This window comes from Ostrinia nubilalis, chromosome Z (genome assembly GCF_963855985.1).
Source record: "Ostrinia nubilalis chromosome Z, ilOstNubi1.1, whole genome shotgun sequence".
NCBI classification, from domain to species: Eukaryota; Metazoa; Arthropoda; class Insecta; order Lepidoptera; family Crambidae; genus Ostrinia; species Ostrinia nubilalis.
In genome coordinates this window covers 4,645,184-4,666,025 of record NC_087119.1, presented here as the reverse complement: position 1 = coordinate 4,666,025, position 20,842 = coordinate 4,645,184, and the positions used below count along the sequence as shown (strand labels likewise).

At 45.3% G+C, this 20,842-nt stretch overlaps 1 protein-coding gene across 1 annotated transcript in view; it reads left to right on the top strand.

Moving 5' to 3' along the window:
• The window catches only part of LOC135087030 (E3 ubiquitin-protein ligase highwire-like), a 69,399-nt gene that overhangs the window by 47,657 nt on the left and 900 nt on the right, over nucleotides 1–20,842 (top strand). The window contains exons 37-45 of the mRNA XM_063981882.1: nucleotides 513–685; nucleotides 2,074–2,251; nucleotides 9,605–9,773; nucleotides 11,160–11,287; nucleotides 15,342–15,542; nucleotides 16,130–16,237; nucleotides 16,777–16,977; nucleotides 18,224–18,382; nucleotides 20,279–20,387. Coding sequence (XP_063837952.1) covers nucleotides 513–685; nucleotides 2,074–2,251; nucleotides 9,605–9,773; nucleotides 11,160–11,287; nucleotides 15,342–15,542; nucleotides 16,130–16,237; nucleotides 16,777–16,977; nucleotides 18,224–18,382; nucleotides 20,279–20,387 — 1,426 coding nt within the window. The remainder of the gene's footprint in view (nucleotides 1–512; nucleotides 686–2,073; nucleotides 2,252–9,604; nucleotides 9,774–11,159; nucleotides 11,288–15,341; nucleotides 15,543–16,129; nucleotides 16,238–16,776; nucleotides 16,978–18,223; nucleotides 18,383–20,278; nucleotides 20,388–20,842) is intronic.

Below are 20,842 nucleotides of genomic sequence, written 5' to 3'. Positions count from 1 at the left end.
CCCAGAGGTGAGCCCAAAGTGAGGTCTTTTTTCAAGTCACATTTATGGTAAATGTTAATATGTATAGTCGGCCGTTTGGTGTAGTGGTTCGAAACGGACTACTATTCTGGAGGTAGCGGGTTCGATTCCCGCTCAGTACAAACATTTGTGTGCATGAACATATTTGTTTGTATTGGACTGGGTGTTTTCTATGTATAATAAGTATGTATTTACAAAAAAAAAAGTATTTAAGTATGTTTATATCCGTTGTCTAGTATCTAGTACCTAGTAGTAGTACAAGCTTTGCTTAGTTTGGGACTAGAAGCGCAGTGTAAAATGTCCAAGGATATTTATTTATTATTTATATTTATTTATTAAGAAATTAAATGTGTTTTACTTTAAGGATATTTATTAAGCTTTCAAATAACGCCAATATTGTTGGGGCACCATGATTGTGTCAGAAGAAAATCTTTAAAGTTCGCGTCGCGGAAGGTGCGGTTTATTTGATGTTGAGTGTATATTTGTTTCTTCAGGATAAAATATCAGCCGACTGGGGCCAGGAGACGCGCACCGCGCTTGCCAACTACGTGGGCGCGATCGCGCAGATCGCCGAGAGCGAGCGGCGGCCGGCGCGCTGCGTGTCCTCGCCCGCCATGTGGATGGCTCTCGCCGCGCTCTGCGTGTGCGAGCAGCCGCACATCGACCTGTGAGTACTAAGAGCACAGAATAATAATAAGTACTTCGTACAGAAGATTTTCTTCGCGAAGGTATTTAAAAAAAATTATGCTCAATGTCGTTGACAATATGGTGTAATTTAGCTTGTCTCAAGAGTCGAGCACCATTTTGTTGACAAACGTCAGTGATCGGTACTGCGCCGAAGACATAGGGCTGACTTCGGTAAAATGATGTGTGACGTGAGGTGCCAAACTGCAAAAAATGGCGGAGGAAATACATGACTTATTCATTCATGAATTATATTTTGTGTTTCTAATATTATTCAGGCAGTTAAAAAATACTGCACAGTATTAATTGCACCACCGTTTTTACATATGGTTTAATGTCTTTACAATGCAAATGGATGAAGAATACGTGCGTGCGTCAATACTCGCTCGTGATTGTCCTGTCTATTTGGTATCTCAGGAGGGGTAGTCGCGCGTGTTTTGTTTTCGATGCAAACTCGCGGAGATGAACAGGCCTGCTAAGAGCGCTTTCACATATAGACGTTTTTGTCGCGCTGCACAGTGAATCTCTTCACACTTCGGCGGCTGTAGCGCGGCTAAATCGCGATGCCGTTGCTAGCGACAGCCGCGCTTCACAGTCGCGCTACAGACGCGCGTTGAACTTGGGGTGGAATAAAGGTGATAAAAAATATGAAAGAGAATTACACCAAGTACAACTGATCGCACGCGATTACGCGGCGTATACTGCCACCGTTAGACTGAAGCGCTGCAGCTGCGCTACATAAATATGTATGGATACGAGTCTCTAATGCTATTGCTACGCAATATTCACACTTATCACCTACTGGTTAAGGTGGTGGATCTTGGAATCATTTTGTGCTGTTTAGAAACTGACGCAAAATTTTGCTTGAATTATTTAGGACTACGTGACTTTGTGCGGTGTAGAACAGGCATGAATAAAGCGTCATTTGACAGAAGTTGACGAAGTGGGCAATATAAAGAACGTGGTGCACTATCTACAACATAGGCGATCACACTGCGCCGCGCTCCGCCGCGATACGCGGGACGACAGATTTAATCATTGTATGCAAGTACCTCAGTTTGTATAGAAAACACGCGCGGCACAACACACTGACAACACGTCTGCGCGCGGGATTTTTTATATGAAATCACGCGGACTGCGGCGGAGCGCGGCGCAGTGTGATAATCGCCATAATGTTGACCTTTCTTCTTGACTGATTTTGAGTCCTCAGTGTACTTTACAATACGTCTTCTGCCCTTCCAACTCCGTGCAGACTTTTTACTACTTTGTTCATCTTCACTGGTGTTAATCAGCCTCAGTTTTATTATGCAGCATTGTAGCCTGTATGGTCTGACTGATAAGCCCTTTGCTTCATAAAACACTTATTTGCAGGATCAACGGCACAGAAGGTCGCGAGTCGCGTCGCGAGCCAGAGGCCCGGCCGTTCTGCTCGAACCACGACGACGGCGCCACCGTAGCGGTGGTGGAGTGCCGCACATGCGGCCCGCTGTGCGGCGAGTGCGACCGCTTCCTCCACCTCAACCGCGCCGCTCGCACGCATCAACGTCAGGCAAGTACACTAGCAGCTGCCACCTTAATTGATATTTATTGTCCGTGGTGCATATTCTTTTCTTAAAGGTTTTAAACCTTTGTTTGTCACCTGTCATCCGCTTTGCAATGGAGGGAAGTCGAACCTTAATTTCGAACTCCTATGTTCTTCTGATTAATTTCGTTGCGGGTCCAATGACAGTTTAACTTTCTCCCGGGACAAACTTTACTTTCATTGGTTGGGTTTTTATGGCGGTCAAGCTGTAGATCCTGGCTACACAAGAGTTGCAGTGGTGGGAACGAGAGGTGGGAATAGGCCCGTATAGCAGTTGCAGGTCCCATCTACTGTGTGACGCAAGAATGTAATGGTTTAGGATCACACATATAAATTAGGAAAGGGATCGTCACTGTATCGACTCGAGACGTTCAGTATTCTGCGTATGAAACTACAGCAACGCACACTGATCGGAGTCGTAACGTAATTGCTTCACGCCGAAACAAGCTCACGTACTGCGGTGTATTCGTGGTCAACTTGTTTACGGCATGTCATCCGCGGGGTTATGGGTCTTCTTTCAGATTATACATTATAATAATATACAAATCCAATTTATATTTTATTTACTATCGGCCACAGTGTTAACTACCTATTCCCGGTCATGTCGTCTCGTTCCATCGCAAAGAATCAGCATTTGATGAGAGCGAGAGCAAAAACGAAAATGGATAGTTAACACTGTGGCCGATAGTACACTGCAAAGAGGAGGAGCTGTAGGAGATTGGGATAGGAACGGGATGGGATACCTTCGATTGAGCAGACTCCACAGGACGGTCCAAGCTTGGTTCTTCTTTCACTTTCACAAACACTTGAATTTTTATTGAGTTGAGTTTAGCGCGCGATTTGGGTTTATTTGAATTGGTTTATTTTGGATACTTATTTAGTAATTAACGCCCAGATAGGTAGGCGAAGCGGCGCGTTGCGATGCGAGAGCGAGACTGAAGGTGGGAGGGAGAGGATAGGAAAAAAAGGACTGTCAGAATGAGTGATAGAATAGTGTGACATGAGTTCGAAATGTATGAGGTTTTAATGCTGGCGCGTACAACTCCCCCGGCCTAGAGGTCTTCCTCTAGATTGAGTAGCGTTTGTAAAAAAAAATAAAGTTAAAAACGTAAAAAAACATGCGTTAGAGAGAACTAAACGAGTTAAATTAGCGTTAAAGTTGTGTTAAATTAAAGTTAAGGTTAAAATAAAGTTAAGAACATTATTTGAGTTACTGTAAAGGAAGAGGACAAACTCTAACTACAGGCCGAACATAAGTACCGGTTGCAGTGCGAATCTTTAAGGTGCGAATGATTTTGTCCTTTCCGGGATATACTTCCACAACCACACCCAATGGCCAACAAAGAGGATGCGCATTGTCATCTTTTATAACAACAACAGAGCCCACATCTATCGGTTTGGTCACCGTATTCCACTTTTCACGGCGTTGTAGAGAAGTTAAATACTCCTGACTCCAGCGACGCCAAAAGCTTTGCACTAATTTATTGACTAACTGATAACGCGTTAACCGATTGTCAGAAATATCAGAGACATCCTCTACTGGTAAGAATTTCAGTGGAGTTATATTGAGAAAGTGATTGGGAGTGAGAGCGGATATATCAGATGGGTCAGAGCTAAGAACACACAATGGTCTACTATTCAATAAGCCTTCTATTTGTACAAGTACAGTGTTGAACTCTTCGTATGTTAACACTTGAAGACCAATAACTTTATAAAGATGCGTTTTTACATAACGAACATTTATCTCCGTGATGCCGTTAAAGTGCGGACCATATGGTGGACTATGAAGAAACTTAATGCGTTGTTCAGCCAAATGTGAACTTAAATAATTTTTGTGAGAGTCAGATTCTAAAAGAGCGTAAATTTCGTCAAGCTTGCGTTTAGCGCCAATGAAGTTAGTACCTCCGTCGCTATATATCATGGAAACGGGGCCTCTTCTACAAATGAATCGACGAAAAGCGGCGAGAAATAGATCAGAGCTTAAGTCTGAAACTAACTCTATGTGTAGAGCCTTAGTTGTAAGACAGCAAAATAAACAAATATAAGCCTTCTGGCTTTTAACACCTCTGCGGCGAATGTGAGTAATAAAGAAGGGACCTGCATAATCGACCGATGTATAAACAAAGGCTTTAGCTTCTGAAACGCGAAATGATGGCAAGTCGCCCATAAGAGGGTTTGTAGATTTAGGGTTTAAACGAAAACAGATATTGCATTGATGCACTCTTTGACGTACTAAGTTACGTGCGGAAAGTATCCAAAATTTCTGTCTAAGCAGACTGAGTAGAAGTGAAGGACCAGTATGTAAATTACATACATGAAAGTAATCAACTAAAAGTTGAGTGAAGCGATGTTTAGGCGATAGAATGATTGGATGCTTTTGTCCATAGTTGAGTTGAGAGTGATTGAGTCGACCTCCGACACGAAGCATATTATCAGAGTCAATGAAAGGGTTAAGTTTGAGAAGCGATTTGTTAAAGGGTTTATTATTTTTAATTGCGTGCATATCTTGAGTAAAAAATAGTGCCTGTATATGGCGTACTAAATAGAGTTCAGCGAGTTCTAAATCAGAGGATGTAACCACTCCGTTTGAACGTAGTATTTTAGCGAAGCGTAACACGTACACAGTAGCGCGTAATAATTTTGGGTACGTGGAAATGCGATCAATTAATCGATCGAAAAAGTGAGAGTTCGATTGAGAGTTTGTCTCTGAAACAAGAGCGATAGTTTTCTCTTCCAGTCGAACACTGTTAGATGAAACTTGAAATGGCTCGATAGGCCATTGCGAGATTGGCTGAGCTGTCCATTGAGGAGAGTGAAACCAATTTAATTGATTTAATAATGCTTTAGGAGTTACAGGTCGCGATATTACATCTGCAGGATTTTCATTTCCATTAACATGATGCCAAATTTTTGCGTTGAGTTTCGAATTAATTTCAGTAATTCTATTCGCAACAAATGTGTGAAATTTGTACGCGGGAGAATGTATCCACGTGAGAGTGACAGTCGAGTCTGAAAATGCGTAAATTGAGTTAACAGGATAACGATTCTCTATACTATCGCGAACCGATAATAAAAGATTTGTCAAGAGCAGCGCTGCGCACAGTTCAAGCCGCGCAAGAGATATTTTCTTTAAAGGCGCGACGCGCGATTTGGATGCGATAAGAAAGACTTCACCGGGTGAATCTGCATCAGAGCTCACGCGCACATAAACTACAGCTCCGTAGCATACTTCGCTGGCGTCCGCGAAGCCCATGATAGTGACGTGACAACCCGCGGTGATTCCTATATGACGAGATATTTTTAATTGCGATAAATAGTTAATCTCACTATCAAACCGATTCCATTTATTTTTTATTGAGTCTGGAACTGGCTGATCCCATTCAAGTTCGCGCTGCCAGCATTCTTGAATTAAGAGTTTGAGAAACGCTGTCACAGGGCCTAGCAAACCCAAAGGGTCGAATAATCTAGCGGTTGCGGAAAGAATCGTGCGTTTTGTGCATTGGTCAGAGTTAGTAGAGTTAATTTTGTAAAGAAAAACGTCATCATTAGGTTGCCACTGCATGCCTATGATTTTTGTCGTAATTTCTGAGTCAGTGTCAAAATCGACGAGCTGTGGATTTTTATGCGAATCGGGAATCTTATTTATAAGCTCAGGGTTGTTCGAGATCCACTTAACCATTTTAAACCCCCCGGCCATGAACATCTTAACCATTTGATGGTAAGATTGTTCAGCTTTTTCTAACCCGTCCATCGATGAGACATAATCGTCCATATACATACAGGATTGAGCTTCAGACGCGGCGATAGGATAATTCGCGCGCTCGTCCTCAGCGAGTTGGCGAACGACACGCATAGCGAGGTAAGGCGAGCTAGAAACGCCAAAAGAAACCCTATTGTATTGATAAGTATCAATCGGTGATTCAGGATCAAATCGAAATAATATGCGTTGAAACGGGTGGTGATTTTGATCAAGCTTTACACAGAAATACATCTTTTCAATATCAGCAGATAAAGCGACTGAGAAAATGCGTAAGTTAATTAAAAGATCAACAATATTACTTTGTAAGTTTGGGCCAGTGTAAAGAACATCATTTAACGACTTTCCAGAAGTTGTTTTACAACTTGCATCTAAAACGACTCGAGTTTTTGAAGTGAGTTTATCTGGTCGGTATACTGCATGATGAGGTATATAATAATTTGGAGTATTTTCCTCTGAATTCGATGCGTTTTCGACTTTTGACAGAAAACCGCGATCGATACAGTCTTGAATATTTTCATTATAGTTAGTGCGTAAGCCCGGAGTTGAGTCTAACTTTTTCTCTAAGTTATAGAAGCGACGCCTAGCAGTAAAGTAAGAATCGCCGAGTTCTGATGGGTCGAGTTTAAATGGCAATGAAACGGTATACGTCCCAGAGTCGTCGCGAGAATGAGTTGATTGGAAAATGTTTTCACATATTTCGTCGTCAGGGCTGATGTGTCTCTTAGTAGGTACACTTTCAAGCTCCCAAAAGCGTTGCGTGAGTGATTCTAATGAGTGCGAGTCTACATTGCAAAAGAATGCTTTATTATCATTGCGTGAATGAGCTGAGTAGCACTGAGCGCGTCCCATAGCGAGATATCCGAGCGTGGTTTCGATGGCGATGACAGAGGATTGCGGTGAAGTTATTTTATTACTACCTAAAAGAAGCGGGAATATCTCATTGCCTAACAAACAATCGACTTCAGCAGGGATATCGAAGCTGTCATCAGCCATAGGAAGACCTTGTAAATGCGATAACTGGGTTATGTCAACCTTTACATTAGGTAAATAATCGGTTATTGTATCAATGACGCGTGCGTTAATTGTGTATTTACACCTGGGATCAAAGCGTGAGGCAATTGTGAAAGATACATATCCTAGCGACACACTTTCAGACTGACCTATGCCCTTAATAGTGGTAGGTAGCGGATTGACTTTTAAGTTCAGTCGCGCACAACATTTATTTGTGATAAAGTTGCTCATCGAACCTGTGTCTAGAAACACGCGTAATTTTTGACACGTCTTATTATTGTCATAAGTATACACTGACGCGGTGGGTAATAAGACCGTGGTACTAGATTCATCAGCGATCGACGGCGTGACTGCGGAAAGAGATACATTGTTGGTTGGCATCGATTGCAACGGCGGCGTGACCGGACCGGGCGCGGACATGGACGCGTCGGTCGGCGAAAGCGTCGCGCTGCAAGTCAGCTGTTGTGACGTCATAGGTCTATTCACGTTAAAGTTATCTATATGAATAAGAGTGTGATGTTTCCGTTGGCAAACTGAGCAACGATTTTGAGATCTGCAATCTTTAATGTTATGAAAGCCTAAACAATTGAGACAAAAGTTACATTTAGTAACTAAAGAGTGGCGAGTTGGCGCATTTTTCGAGAGAAAATAACTGCATTTGAACAGGGCATGTTCAGGTTCCGTCTTACAAAGTTGACAATTCTTGCGTACAGAGGATGGAGTGTATGAGCCTTGCGAATTCGGTTGAGATTGGAAGTAATGTTGCTTGGGTTTTACTCCAGAAGCTGTATTAGAAACAAACGACTGTGCCGGTTTCGAGTTTTTAGACTGCGATGCGAAATTCGTTTTATTATTAACGTACGGCTTATTCTGCGTAAAACATAAGCGTAAAGTATGGATTTTATTCTGTTCTTTTATAAAAGTCTTGAGATCATTAAACGTAGGCATTTTTACGTGCTTAATGGATTGTTCAAATAAATTTAGAGTGTCTTTGTCTAATTTACTGAGAGCAATATGAGTCAAAATGAAGTCGGAAAGGTCATCAATCTGTAAACGTCGTAAGGCAGCTTCAGCTGAGCAATACTGTTCCAAAAATTCATCTAAAGATTGCGATTTGAAGTTTATTAATTGTTCCAAATACATAGAGGCTTGTACTCTTATGTCTTGGTATTTTTCTAATAGGTTGTTCCAAATTATGTAATAGTTCTCACCAGTAGGTGGAATACCCGAGCAAATTGTAAGTGCTTTTCCGGAAAGTTTTCCTATAAGGTATTGAGCCTTTTCACCTGGAGACAAACCAGTGTTCTCATGAATAAGAGTTTTAAAATTTTGGTAGAAAACGGGCCACTTGGAAGGGGCTCCGTCGAAAGAGACTAGTTCTAAAGGCGGTAATTTTTTTACGAAATCCTGTTTGCGACGCTCTGTGTTGGCCTTTAGTTGTGCGATGGAGCTTTGCACCGAAAGGATGTTACAGTACAAATCGTCAAACGAGTTGAGTGCGGCAAATGTAGGTTTGAGTTCCTCATCATTTTTCATATAACACAAATTAAGCTCGTCAATAGTATCAAGAAAATCCGATCTTGTTTTTTCAATCGAATGCATGCGAGACATGAAAATTTGTTCAATCTGAGGGTCGGAGACCTTTAGGCTGAGGTCGTATAATTCCTGAACCCTCTGAAAAAGCGCTTCTTTTTTAGCTTCAAGCAAATTAATTTTGCGTTTTACTCCCTCCATTGTATTGGTAGGTGAGCAAACACACGCACGAGAGCTAGCGTTAAAAATGAGTTGAGTTGTGCGTATTTATTTATAATCCAGTAGGAAAATAAAATGCGTAGCGTATGTAAGCGAATTTGAAATTGAATTGAAATAAAATTTTAAAAGATTGAATTTAAAAATACACGTGTTTACAAACAACGAGTTGACGTTTGAGCGAATAGTAATTTCTAGAATGTGTCAAATGTCAAACGAATCGAACTTTCCAGAAAGAATGTGTCAAACGAGCGAATTTTCTAGAATTTTCTAGAGAGTTGTCAAAATGACGGATGCGTGAAAATGTGTAGTTGTGATTTTCTGTAAGTGTAAAGGATAGGAAATGAACCATGCGGCTCGGTAGGACCAGAAAGGAGCTGTAGGAGATTGGGATAGGAACGGGATGGGATACCTTCGATTGAGCAGACTCCACAGGACGGTCCAAGCTTGGTTCTTCTTTCACTTTCACAAACACTTGAATTTTTATTGAGTTGAGTTTAGCGCGCGATTTGGGTTTATTTGAATTGGTTTATTTTGGATACTTATTTAGTAATTAACGCCCAGATAGGTAGGCGAAGCGGCGCGTTGCGATGCGAGAGCGAGACTGAAGGTGGGAGGGAGAGGATAGGAAAAAAAGGACTGTCAGAATGAGTGATAGAATAGTGTGACATGAGTTCGAAATGTATGAGGTTTTAATGCTGGCGCGTACAAGAAGGTCTCCTTCAGGACGAACATATCAATAAAAAAAAAATCTGAAAATTTCGCAGCTAGTGTTCTAAACCACAAAATTTTATTTGTAGATCTGCAAAGAGGAGGAGAGTGCTATCCGTGTAGACATCCACGAGGGCTGCGGACGCGCGAAGCTGTTCTGGCTACTGCTGCTGGTTGACCGGCGCACGCTGAAGGCGCTGGCCGAGTTCCGCGGCATGGACGCGGCCGAGGGCGACGAACTTGGCTACGCGGGCACGTGCCGCTTCTGCGGCGCTCGTGGCAGCACCGGCCTGTTAGCTATAGGGAACGTGTGCGCTGATCAGCAGTGCCAGGTACGTCACTACTCATTACTTATACTCTCTTAAGCGGATGAAGTTGAGTCAGAGTTCCGTGGCATGGACGCGGCCGAGGGCGACGAACTCGGCTACGCGGGCACGTGCCGCTTCTGCGGCGCTCGTGGCAGCACTGGCTTGCTGGCTATTGGGAACGTGTGCGCTGATCAGCAGTGCCAGGTACGTCATTACTCATTACTTATACTCTCTTAAGCTGATGAGGTTGAGTCACAGTCCCGCGGCATGGATGCGGCCGAGGGCGACGAACTCGGCTACGCGGGCACGTGTCGCTTCTGTGGAGCTCGTGGCAGCACTGGCCTGTTAGCTATAGGGAACGTGTGCGCTGATCAGCAGTGCCAGGTACGTCATTACTCATTACTTATACTCTCTTAAGCTGATGAGGTTGAGTCACAGTCCCGCGGCATGAATGCGGCCGAGGGCGACGAACTAGGCTACGCGGGCACGTGCCGCTTCTGTGGAGCTCGTGGCAGCACCGGCCTGTTAGCTATAGGGAACGTGTGCGCTGATCAGCAGTGCCAGGTACTTCACTACTTATTACTTATACTCTCTTAAGCTGATGAGGTTGAGTCACAGTCCCGCGGCATGAATGCGGCCGAGGGCGACGAACTAGGCTACGCGGGCACGTGCCGCTTCTGTGGAGCTCGTGGCAGCACCGGCCTGTTAGCTATAGGGAACGTGTGCGCTGATCAGCAGTGCCAGGTACGTCATTACTCATTACTTATACTCTCTTAAGCTGATGAGGTTGAGTCACAGTCCCGCGGCATGAATGCGGCCGAGGGCGACGAACTAGGCTACGCGGGCACGTGCCGCTTCTGTGGAGCTCGTGGCAGCACCGGCCTGTTAGCTATAGGGAACGTGTGCGCTGATCAGCAGTGCCAGGTACTTCACTACTTATTACTTATACTCTCTTAAGCTGATGAGGTTGAGTCACAGTCCCGCGGCATGAATGCGGCCGAGGGCGACGAACTAGGCTACGCGGGCACGTGCCGCTTCTGTGGAGCTCGTGGCAGCACCGGCCTGTTAGCTATAGGGAACGTGTGCGCTGATCAGCAGTGCCAGGTACGTCATTACTCATTACTTATACTCTCTTAAGCTGATGAGGTTGAGTCACAGTCCCGCGGCATGAATGCGGCCGAGGGCGACGAACTAGGCTACGCGGGCACGTGCCGCTTCTGTGGAGCTCGTGGCAGCACCGGCCTGTTAGCTATAGGGAACGTGTGCGCTGATCAGCAGTGCCAGGTACGTCATTACTCATTACTTATACTCTCTTAAGCTGATGAGGTTGAGTCAGATTCCCGCGGCATGGACGCGGCCGAGGGCGACGAACTCGGCTACGCGGGCACGTGTCGCTTCTGTGGAGCTCGTGGCAGCACCGGCCTGTTAGCTATAGGGAACGTGTGCGCTGATCAGCAGTGCCAGGTACGTCATTACTCATTACTTATACTCTCTTAAGCTGATGAGGTTGAGTCAGATTCCCGCGGCATGGACGCGGCCGAGGGCGACGAACTCGGCTACGCGGGCACGTGTCGCTTCTGTGGAGCTCGTGGCAGCACCGGCCTGTTAGCTATAGGGAACGTGTGCGCTAGGGTTTGCTCCCGGGAAATCCCGGTACTCATTTTTCCCGGGAATTCCCGATAATCTAATCCTTTATCTAGTTCCGGTACTGACGATGCAATTCCCGGGACTTTCGGTACTTTCGGGACTTCAATAATTTATTTTTAATAACAATTTTTTGACTAGATGCCATCATCTTTTTACGTACACACTACTATCCTTTTAAGACTGATTGTTTTATCTGATTGTACTTAGATACTACTTATTATTTCTTTCAACAGCGTGTTTTTTTATAAACCTAATTTAGTTAATTTATGTTTTGTCCCTAAGAGTAGGCGCACACCGTTGATTTTTCGTCGGCCGATAGTTTAGTCGGGCAGTTGATCAGTATGCTATGGGCATGTATGGGAGTGCGCACACTACGCCGATTCGATTTAGCCGATTCTTCATACAAATTAAAATCGGGCACAACTATCGGCCAACTAAAAATCAACGGTGTGCGCCTACTCTAACTCTTGTCGCTGCCAGTATTTGACATTGATAGAAAGTGAGAAAACATATTTTAACTAAAATAGGTGGATTAAACGATTGTTGCTTTTTATGAATAATATGGCGGTTATGATTTTTAATAGTCATTTATAACTAGTTTTGTCGTGTTGTGTAACTGTTTGGACTGATTTATTATTAAGGTAACAAACCAATTGAACTGAACAGAAAAAGTTTAATATTTTTGTTAACCTATGTACATTTTTATTAAAATTACGTTCAAATTAGGTAATTTGTTTTAATAAATAATAACCATTCACGGGGGTACCGAAATTCCCGAATTTCCCGGTTTTCCCGGTACTGGCTTAGACCTGGTACCGGGAATTCAGTAACACTCCTTAGTACCGGGACTTGCAACCCCTAGTGTGCGCTGATCAGCAGTGCCAGGTACGTCACTACTCATTACTTATACTCTCTTAAGCGGATGAAGTTGAGTCAGAGTTCCGCGGCATGGACGCGGCCGAGGGCGACGAACTTGGCTACGCGGGCACGTGCCGCTTCTGCGGCGCTCGTGGCAGCACCGGCCTGTTAGCTATAGGGAACGTGTGCGGTGATCAGCAGTGCCAGGTACGTCACTACTCATTACTGGCCGTCCTATACAGGGCGGAACGATAAGTGATCTCACTCGATTATTTCTAAACTAAGTATACAAGATTTCAAAAAACTAGTTACTGATCCTGAAAGTGCTTCATTAGCTCTATCAAATAATAGGTTAAAGAATAAACTGGATCTGTCCGAAAATTTAATATTTGCAGCTATCATTACACCTTTTTACGCAGGAGCACGGGCGCGAGGCGTGCAACCGCGTGCTGAACTGCGGGCACATGAGCGGCGGCGTGCGCTGCGAGCCGCTGTGCCTGCCGTGTCTTTCTGATTTTTGTCCAATTCTAAACCAGTCTAATCGAAGGCTAAGATTCCCTTTGCTGTACCATACATCCTAGGGCCGTCTTTAACCTACTAAGGGCCCTGGGCACTTAAGGATCAAAGGGGTCATCAAGACCAACCCTTATCATTTGGAAAAAGGTCTTTTGAGCAGATGGAGGCCCCTTCGGTCGCGGGTCCCTGGGCATATGCCCATAGTTTGATCGTTCGTTCGTTTCAGTCGAAAGACGTCCACTGCTACACAAAAGCCTCCTCTAAGGTTTTTCACAAAGACCGGCCGCCCTCATCCAGGCACCTCCTGCGACCTTCACCAGATCCTCGGTCGACCTAGTGAGAGGCCTGCCCACACTACGTCTTCTGGCTCGTGGTCGCAACTCGAGAAATTTTCTGCCCCAGCGGCCATCTCTATGAGTTATGTGCCCCGCCCACTGCCATGTGCCCAAAGTGGCCAGTGGGAAAGAGGGGCCTGATACGAATGTCCCGCAGGAGCACGGGCGCGCGGCGTGCAACCGCGTGCTGAACTGCGGGCACATGTGCGGCGGCGTGCGCTGCTAGCTGCCGTGTCTTTCAGATTTTTGTCCAATTCTAAACCAGTCTAATAGAGGGCTAAGATTCCCTTTGCTGTACTAATACATCTTAGAGCCGTCTTTAATCTACTAGGGGCCCTGGGCACTTAAGGATCAAAGGGGTCATCAAGATCAACCCTTATCATTTGGAAAAAGGTTTTTAAGCATATGGGTCGCGGGTCCATCTGCTTAAAAACCTTTTTCGCGGGTCCTAGGGCATGTGCCCATAGTTCGATCGTTCGTTCGTTTCAGTCGAAAGACGTCCATCATCATCATTTCAGCCATAGGACGTCCACTGCTGAATATAGGCCTCCCCCAATGCTTTCCACGTTGATCGATTGGTAGCGGCCTGCGTCCAGCGCTTCCCTGCTACCTTTACGATGTCGTCGGTCCTGTAGTACCTTGCAGGTGGACGTCCCACGTACGCGGCCTCCATTCCAGAAACTTGCTGCCCCATCGGCCGTCAGTTCTGCGTACTATGTGCCCTGCCCTGCGAAAGACGTCCACTGCTACACAAAAGCCTGATACGAGTGTCTCGCAGGAGCACGGGCGCGAGGCGTGCAACCGCGTGCTGAACTGCGGGCACATGTGCGGCGGCGTGCGCTGCGAGCCGCTGTGCCTGCCGTGTCTTTCTTATTTTTGTCCAATTCTAAACCAATCTAATCGAAGGCTAAGATTCCGTTTGCTGTACCATATATCCTAAGGCCGTCTTTAACCTACTAGGGGCCCTGGGCACTTAAGGATCAAAGGGGTCATCAAGATTAACCCTTATCATTTGGAAAAAGGTTTTTAAGCAGATGGGGGGGCCCCCTCGGTTGCGGGTCCCTGGGCATATGCCCATAGTTCGATCGTTCATTCGTTTCAGTCGAAAGACGTCCACTGCTACACAAAGCCTCCTCTAAGGTTTTTCATAAAGACCGGCCGCCCTCATCCAGGCACCTCCTGCGACCTTCACCAGATCGTCGGTCGACCTAGTGAGAGGCCTGCCCACACTACGTCTTCTGGCTCGTGGTCGCAACTCGAGAAATTTTCTGCCCCAGCGGCCATCAGCTCTACGAACTGTGTGCCCCGCCCACTGCCACGTGCCCACAGTGGCCAGTGAGAAAGAGGGGCCTGATACGAATGTCCCGCAGGAGCACGGGCGCGAGGCGTGCAACCGTGTGTTGAACTGCGGGCACATGTGCGGCGGCGTGCGCTGCGAGCCACTATATGGGGCTCACCAAGTCAGAAGGACGAGGCATACCCAAAGAGAAAAGAAAGAGGGGCCTGATACAACCAAGAGGATTTAAGACACTATTTAAATCAAAGATGTAACGGCTAAATATTATAAATGTGAAAGTTTGGATGTCTGGATGTTTGTTACTCTTTCACGCAAAAACTATGGAACGGATTTTGTTGAAACTTTACAGTATTATTGTTTGTAACCCAGATTAACATATAGGCTATAATTTATTCCTATCTGTGACACTAAATTTCACGTGGATGAAACCGCCGGAAAAAGCTAGTAATGTAATAAATAATAATAATAATAACCTGTCCCGCAGGAGCACGGGCGCGAGGCGTGCAACCGCGTGCTGAACTGCGGGCACATGTGCGGCGGCGTGCGCTGCGAGCCGCTGTGCCTGCCGTGTCTTTCTGATTTTTGTCCAATCCTAAACCAGTCTAGTCGAGGGCTAAGATTCCCTTTGATGTACCATACATCCTAGGGCCGTCTTTAACCTACTAGGGGCCCTGAGCACTTAAGGATCAAAGGGGTCATCAAGATTAACCCTTATCATTTGGAAAAAGGTTTTTAAGCAGATGGGGGGGGGGGGGGGGGGGGCTCGGTTGCGGGTCCCTGGGCATATGTGCCCCGCCCACTGCCATGTGCCCAAAGTGGCCAGTGGGAAAGAGGGGCCTGATATGACCGTCCGAGTGTCCCGCAGGAGCACGGGCGCGAGGCGTGCAACCGCGTGCTGAACTGCGGGCACATGTGCGGCGGCGTGCGCTGCGAGCCGCTGTGCCTGCCGTGCCTGGCGGGCTGCGGCGCCGGCCGCTGCGCCGAGAACGCGCCGCTGCGCCAGGACGCCGACGACATGTGCATGATCTGCTTCACCGAGCCGCTGCAGGCCGCGCCCGCCATACAGGTAAGTACTACACATCCAAGGCTCGGAACTGGTTTAAAAAATACCGTTATTATTTTGTTTTTAACGTTATTTGCATAAATTTCGTTCCGAGCGAAAACGAAATTCATTTCGTTCTATAACCAAAAAAACCGGTTGAACCGCGCGGCCAACGTTTTGCATAAAGTGGGGGTGCGTGGGCCACAGGCACACGATAGAGCGACAACATCGGCTGTGACCCGATATAACGGTTTATTGTGGTAAACGACAATTGTGGTAAGAAGACAACGTAACCGAAAACTTGGTTCTGAAAATAACGTTATGAATACCAGTTTCGAAGAACGAAAACGAGATTATTTCGTTCTTATGTACTGAAAGCTATTTGGTTTGAAAAATTAACCGATATTCGAGCCTTGCTAAACATACCATTCACCCGGTATGGTACCCTAGCATCGGATCGGGAAACTACGCTGACAATTCTGACCAATAATCAAAAAAGAATAATCGAAATAAATCAGAAAAGAAGAGGTTGGTTGATAATCAGGTATTTTCTAATCTTTACAAAATATTTATAAAATCGTGTAAAATAACTCGTTATTTCTGTTTGACAGCTGAAATGCGGGCACGTGTTCCATCTGCACTGCTGCAAGAAGGTCCTGAACAGCAAATGGATTGGTCCGCGAATCACATTCTCCTTCGCACAATGCCCCATCTGCAAGGTAAAGCAATTCTTTATTATATTTGGTACGAAGCAAATAATCGCCCTTTATTAGAGTCACCATGCTTTTTATTAGTAAGAAGAATTAATTTATTGATTTGCATTACTGCTGTCAAGTTGAACTTAATTTCTACAAACGTACGCTCTTGTCAGAGAGAGTAGCGTAGTGTCTGAGTCACGTCGATGTCAAATGGTCTCAGAGTAACGTATGTCATAATGTGTCTGTGTAATATGTTTAAAATACCTACAACATGCCTTTTTGTTTTAAACTTTCATGGTCACCAACATAATTATTATTAATGACCATAACATCTCATCCGCAAGTTTCCTCAGTTTACTCCGTGACCATGGCGCTTGCAACAGTGCCGAAATATCGGAAACTCAAAATTAAGGTACAGACAGGCACGTCAACGTAACCACTATGGGTTCTTGTACAGTTGTAATAGGGGCGAGTTTGCAACAAAAATGGGTAACCTGCTGTGCTGTCGTGTGTACATGGTAGCAATCATAATAATGAACATACCTTGTTTGTTCCCACAGGAGGACATGGACCACTGGACCCTCGAAGACCTGCTGGACCCGATCCGGCGGCTGCAGGACGAGGTGCGGCGCAAGGCGCTGATGCGGCTGGAGTACGAGGGCGCCGCCGTGCCGGGCGCGGCGCGAGGCCGGCCGGTGCTGGACCCCGCTGAATACGCTATGGAGCGCTACGCCTACTACGTGTGCCATAAGTGCGAGCGGGTGAGTTGCTCCGATAGTTCTCTCTCATTCGCCCTCTCTTTCCCTCTCTCTTATTTATTTATTTTATCTACTATACAGGGTGTTAGGTAAATGGGTATATGAGCCGACACTAGCCCATGTTAACATGGGCATATAAATGGTATGGTGAAGTCAGAAATTCGAAATCATCATTTTATTTTTTTTAATTTTCATACAAAACAAATTTTATAAAATCCGATTTGTATGAAAATTAAAATAATTAAAATGAAGATATCAATTTTCTGACTTCACCATACCATTTATATGCCCATGTTAACATGGGCTAGTGTCGGCTCATATACCCATTTACCTAACACCCTGTATAAAAATAAGTCGGGTTTTCCTTCCTGACGCTATTACTCCAGAACGCACGAACCGATTTCCACGGTTTTGCATTCGTTGGAAAGGTCTCGGGCTCCGTGAGGTTTATAGCCGCGCGATAAAGCTTTTCTGTGACATACAAAATTGCACGCGGGTGAAGCTGCGGGCGAAAAGCTAGTTAGGTATACAAAACAGGACAATATCGTAACAAGCAATACAACGAAGATATGAATACTTACTTATACTGTCTCTCTCACTCTCAATTTGTTTCGATTCCTCTTACCCTATCGCCATATCTCTATCCCCAATCTCTCACTTTCCCTATTTCCTCTTCATTCTTATCCTATCTGTTGCTCACTCTCTTCCTATCTATCCTCATCCCACCCTCGCTATATTTCTATCCACCCACTCTCTCCTTTTCTCTGCCTACGGGCCCATCTTCACTTAGATGGACTGTCTATTTTCTTGTCCGTCTATAGAGACGGAAATGCCAGTGGTAGTAAAAATTATATGACACTGTTCACCGTGTTGTATCTATTATTTTTGTATGAGGCTTTATTGAGTGTTGGTTGTATCCTTGTGCGTAGGAATATTTCGGCGGGTTAGTGTATTGGTGTTATGTATATTTTTATGGGGATCGAATGTTGTTGTTATTGGCACTTTGCATGGATGAACCAAGATCCCTGGGCCAGGAGTGGAGACCCCGCAACAACACCCGCGGCAGGGGAAGACCGCCTAAACGGTGGACAGACGACATCCGGCATCAGGCTGGAGTGAAGTGGATGCGAATTGCGAGTGGCCAGGGACAGAAGTCGGTAGAGGGTTGAAGAGGAGGCCTATGTTCGAAGGCGAACCCCCTAAAGACTGATTAGATAGATTGATAGAATGTTGTTGTATGTTTATTCAGGCATACTTCGGCGGTCTGGCGCGCTGCGAGGCAGAGACGAGCGGCTGGTGGGAGCCGTCGGAGCTGGTGTGCGGCGCGTGCAGCGACGTCGCCGGCGCGCGCACCTGCCCCAAGCACGGCGCCGACTTCCTCGAGTACAAGTGCCGCTACTGCTGCTCGGTCAGTACATTTTCGTTTCAGCCAAATGACGTCCACTGCTGGACAAAGGCCTCCCCCAAGGTTTTCCACAATGAACGGTCCTGCGCTGTCCACATCCAGGCTCTTCCCGCGACCTTTACCAGATCGTCGGTCCACCTAGTAGGAGGCCTGCCCACGCTACGTCTTCCAGCCCGTGGTCGCCACTCGAGAACTTTCCTGCCCCAACGGCCATCGTACATTAACTCAAGCTAATGCTAGAGAAGGTTCAGAAGGCCTTTTTACGATATTAAGAGAACTTTTGGATATTATCCATTTTTATATCCTACGAAGTTTTTATTTGGTATGCTGGGCATGTGCTCGTTGGACCAGATGATCACGGCATTAAAAATACTGCGTGGCCATACTCAATGTCCCTAGCTCCTAGAACAATTATCGTGTTTATTCGTGCCCAATAATTTGTTCGCCCGGCCACCAAGCCGCACGGTAGCGCACGCTGAGTCCCCACTCTGCCGAATACACACCGCCCTCAATGCACTCCTGGAAGACTACCCTCATCATGTCATTTTTGCGGACCCTTGGCATAAAATATTGTCAACTTGCCAATCCTTTTGTGAGCAGTGTTCTCTTTAGTCTTTAAGATGTTGTTATTATGTTTGTTGTTACCTAACTATTTAATTACGTAATAAGGTATAAACTTGTGCAATTAAAATAAATAAATTAATTAAGGCCCAGAACAGACGGTGAAACGCAACTGCAACCAAACTGCAACTTTCTGATGATTCTTATGAATGAAACTGAAACTGAAAGTTTCAAACTGGTCGCGTCATGTGTGGTCTCTCAACGGACGCTATGGCAGAAACTTAGATGCAACTCAAAAGTAACTAGCAGTTGCAGTTGCGTTTTCACCGTCTGTTCTGGGCCTTACACTGAATTTTGAAGGTTATTGAAATAAACTGAGGTTCGGAGTTTCAAGGAAAAATTAAGACATCCGCAAGAAAACCAAAATCACCAACATACCTCGCAGAATCGTATTTAAGTGGCAGTGGGCGAGGCACATATCTCGTGGAACTGATATCTGTTGGTGCAGAACATTTTTCTAGTGGTAACCATAGTCTGGGAGACGTTGTGTGAGCAGACCTCCCACTAGGTGGACTAACGATCTTGTGGAAGGTGACGGGAAGGTATCTAGTTGAGAGCAGCGCAGGACCTGTGGAAAGGTGGAAACCCTCCAGCAGTAGACACGCGCGAAGGGAGGCGCTCGTGACTTGTACCAGGCCTGTTCATCTCCGCGAGTTTACATCGAAAACAAAACACGCACGATGGCCCCTACAGGAGTACTATTCGATAAGGCCTAAGCGTGAGTCAATGTTTGCTCGTAATGCGTGCTCGTATGATGGAAAAAAATAAAGACAATGGTGTACTAAATACAGTGCAGTATTTAACTGCCTAAATAATAATTAAAACAGAATGTACTTTTTTAAGTTGCCTGAAGACACTCCTCTCATCAATAAGTAGTTAATATTATTCATGATAATTCATGCTAAATCATGTATCCTCCGCCACTTTCTGCAGTTTGGCACCTCACGTCACAACATTTTACCGAAGTCAGCCCTATAGCTTCGGCGCAGTGCCGATCACTGACGTTTGTCAACAAAATGGTGCTTGACTCTTGAGACAAGCTAAATTACACCATATTGTTAATGACATTGAGCATACATTTTGTTAAATACCTTCGCAAAGTAAAACTTCTGTACGTAGTACTTATTATTATTCTGTGCTTGTACTAGCGGTGGCCGCCGCGGAGCGCAGGGCATTAGCCATCCAAATCAAGCACATATGCTCAGAGCACCTGCGCAAATCTTTGCGTAAGCCCTAATAGCCAAACCAAATGGATCAATAAGTGGTATATCGTTTCAGGTGGCGGTGTTCTTCTGCTTCGGGACGTCGCACTTCTGCAACGCCTGTCACGACGACTTCCAGCGCGTCACCAACATCCCCAAGAATTCTTTGCCGCAATGCCCGGCGGGTGAGTGAATTATTTCATGTTCTTAGAAAAAATATGCTTTAGGGCGGTAGTACCGAAAGGGGTTACAAAAAAATGTAATCTGCTCATTTTATTTGAAAATGTTTGCCATTTTTGCTATATTCTTGAAATATGACTCATTTCAAGCACACTAGTCGTACTCGTACAGCAAAAATGACGGAGACGCCCATTTTTAGGCAGGTCATTTCATGTCCGCTGTCTTATGTTTCACTATTTCGACAAAATGTATGTAATCATTACTCTTAAATTCCCGAATGAGTAGCATAATTATCATTATACATAATGTTTACCCCGGGCAAATTTGACCTTCATTAGACCAACTTAAATCCTGGCTACACAGGAGTGGCGGTGGTGGGAATAGTCCTGATTATTATGCAAAACAAGTAATGAAAGAATCATTTACAAGGCAGGAGTATCACAAATAGCTATTATTCCGC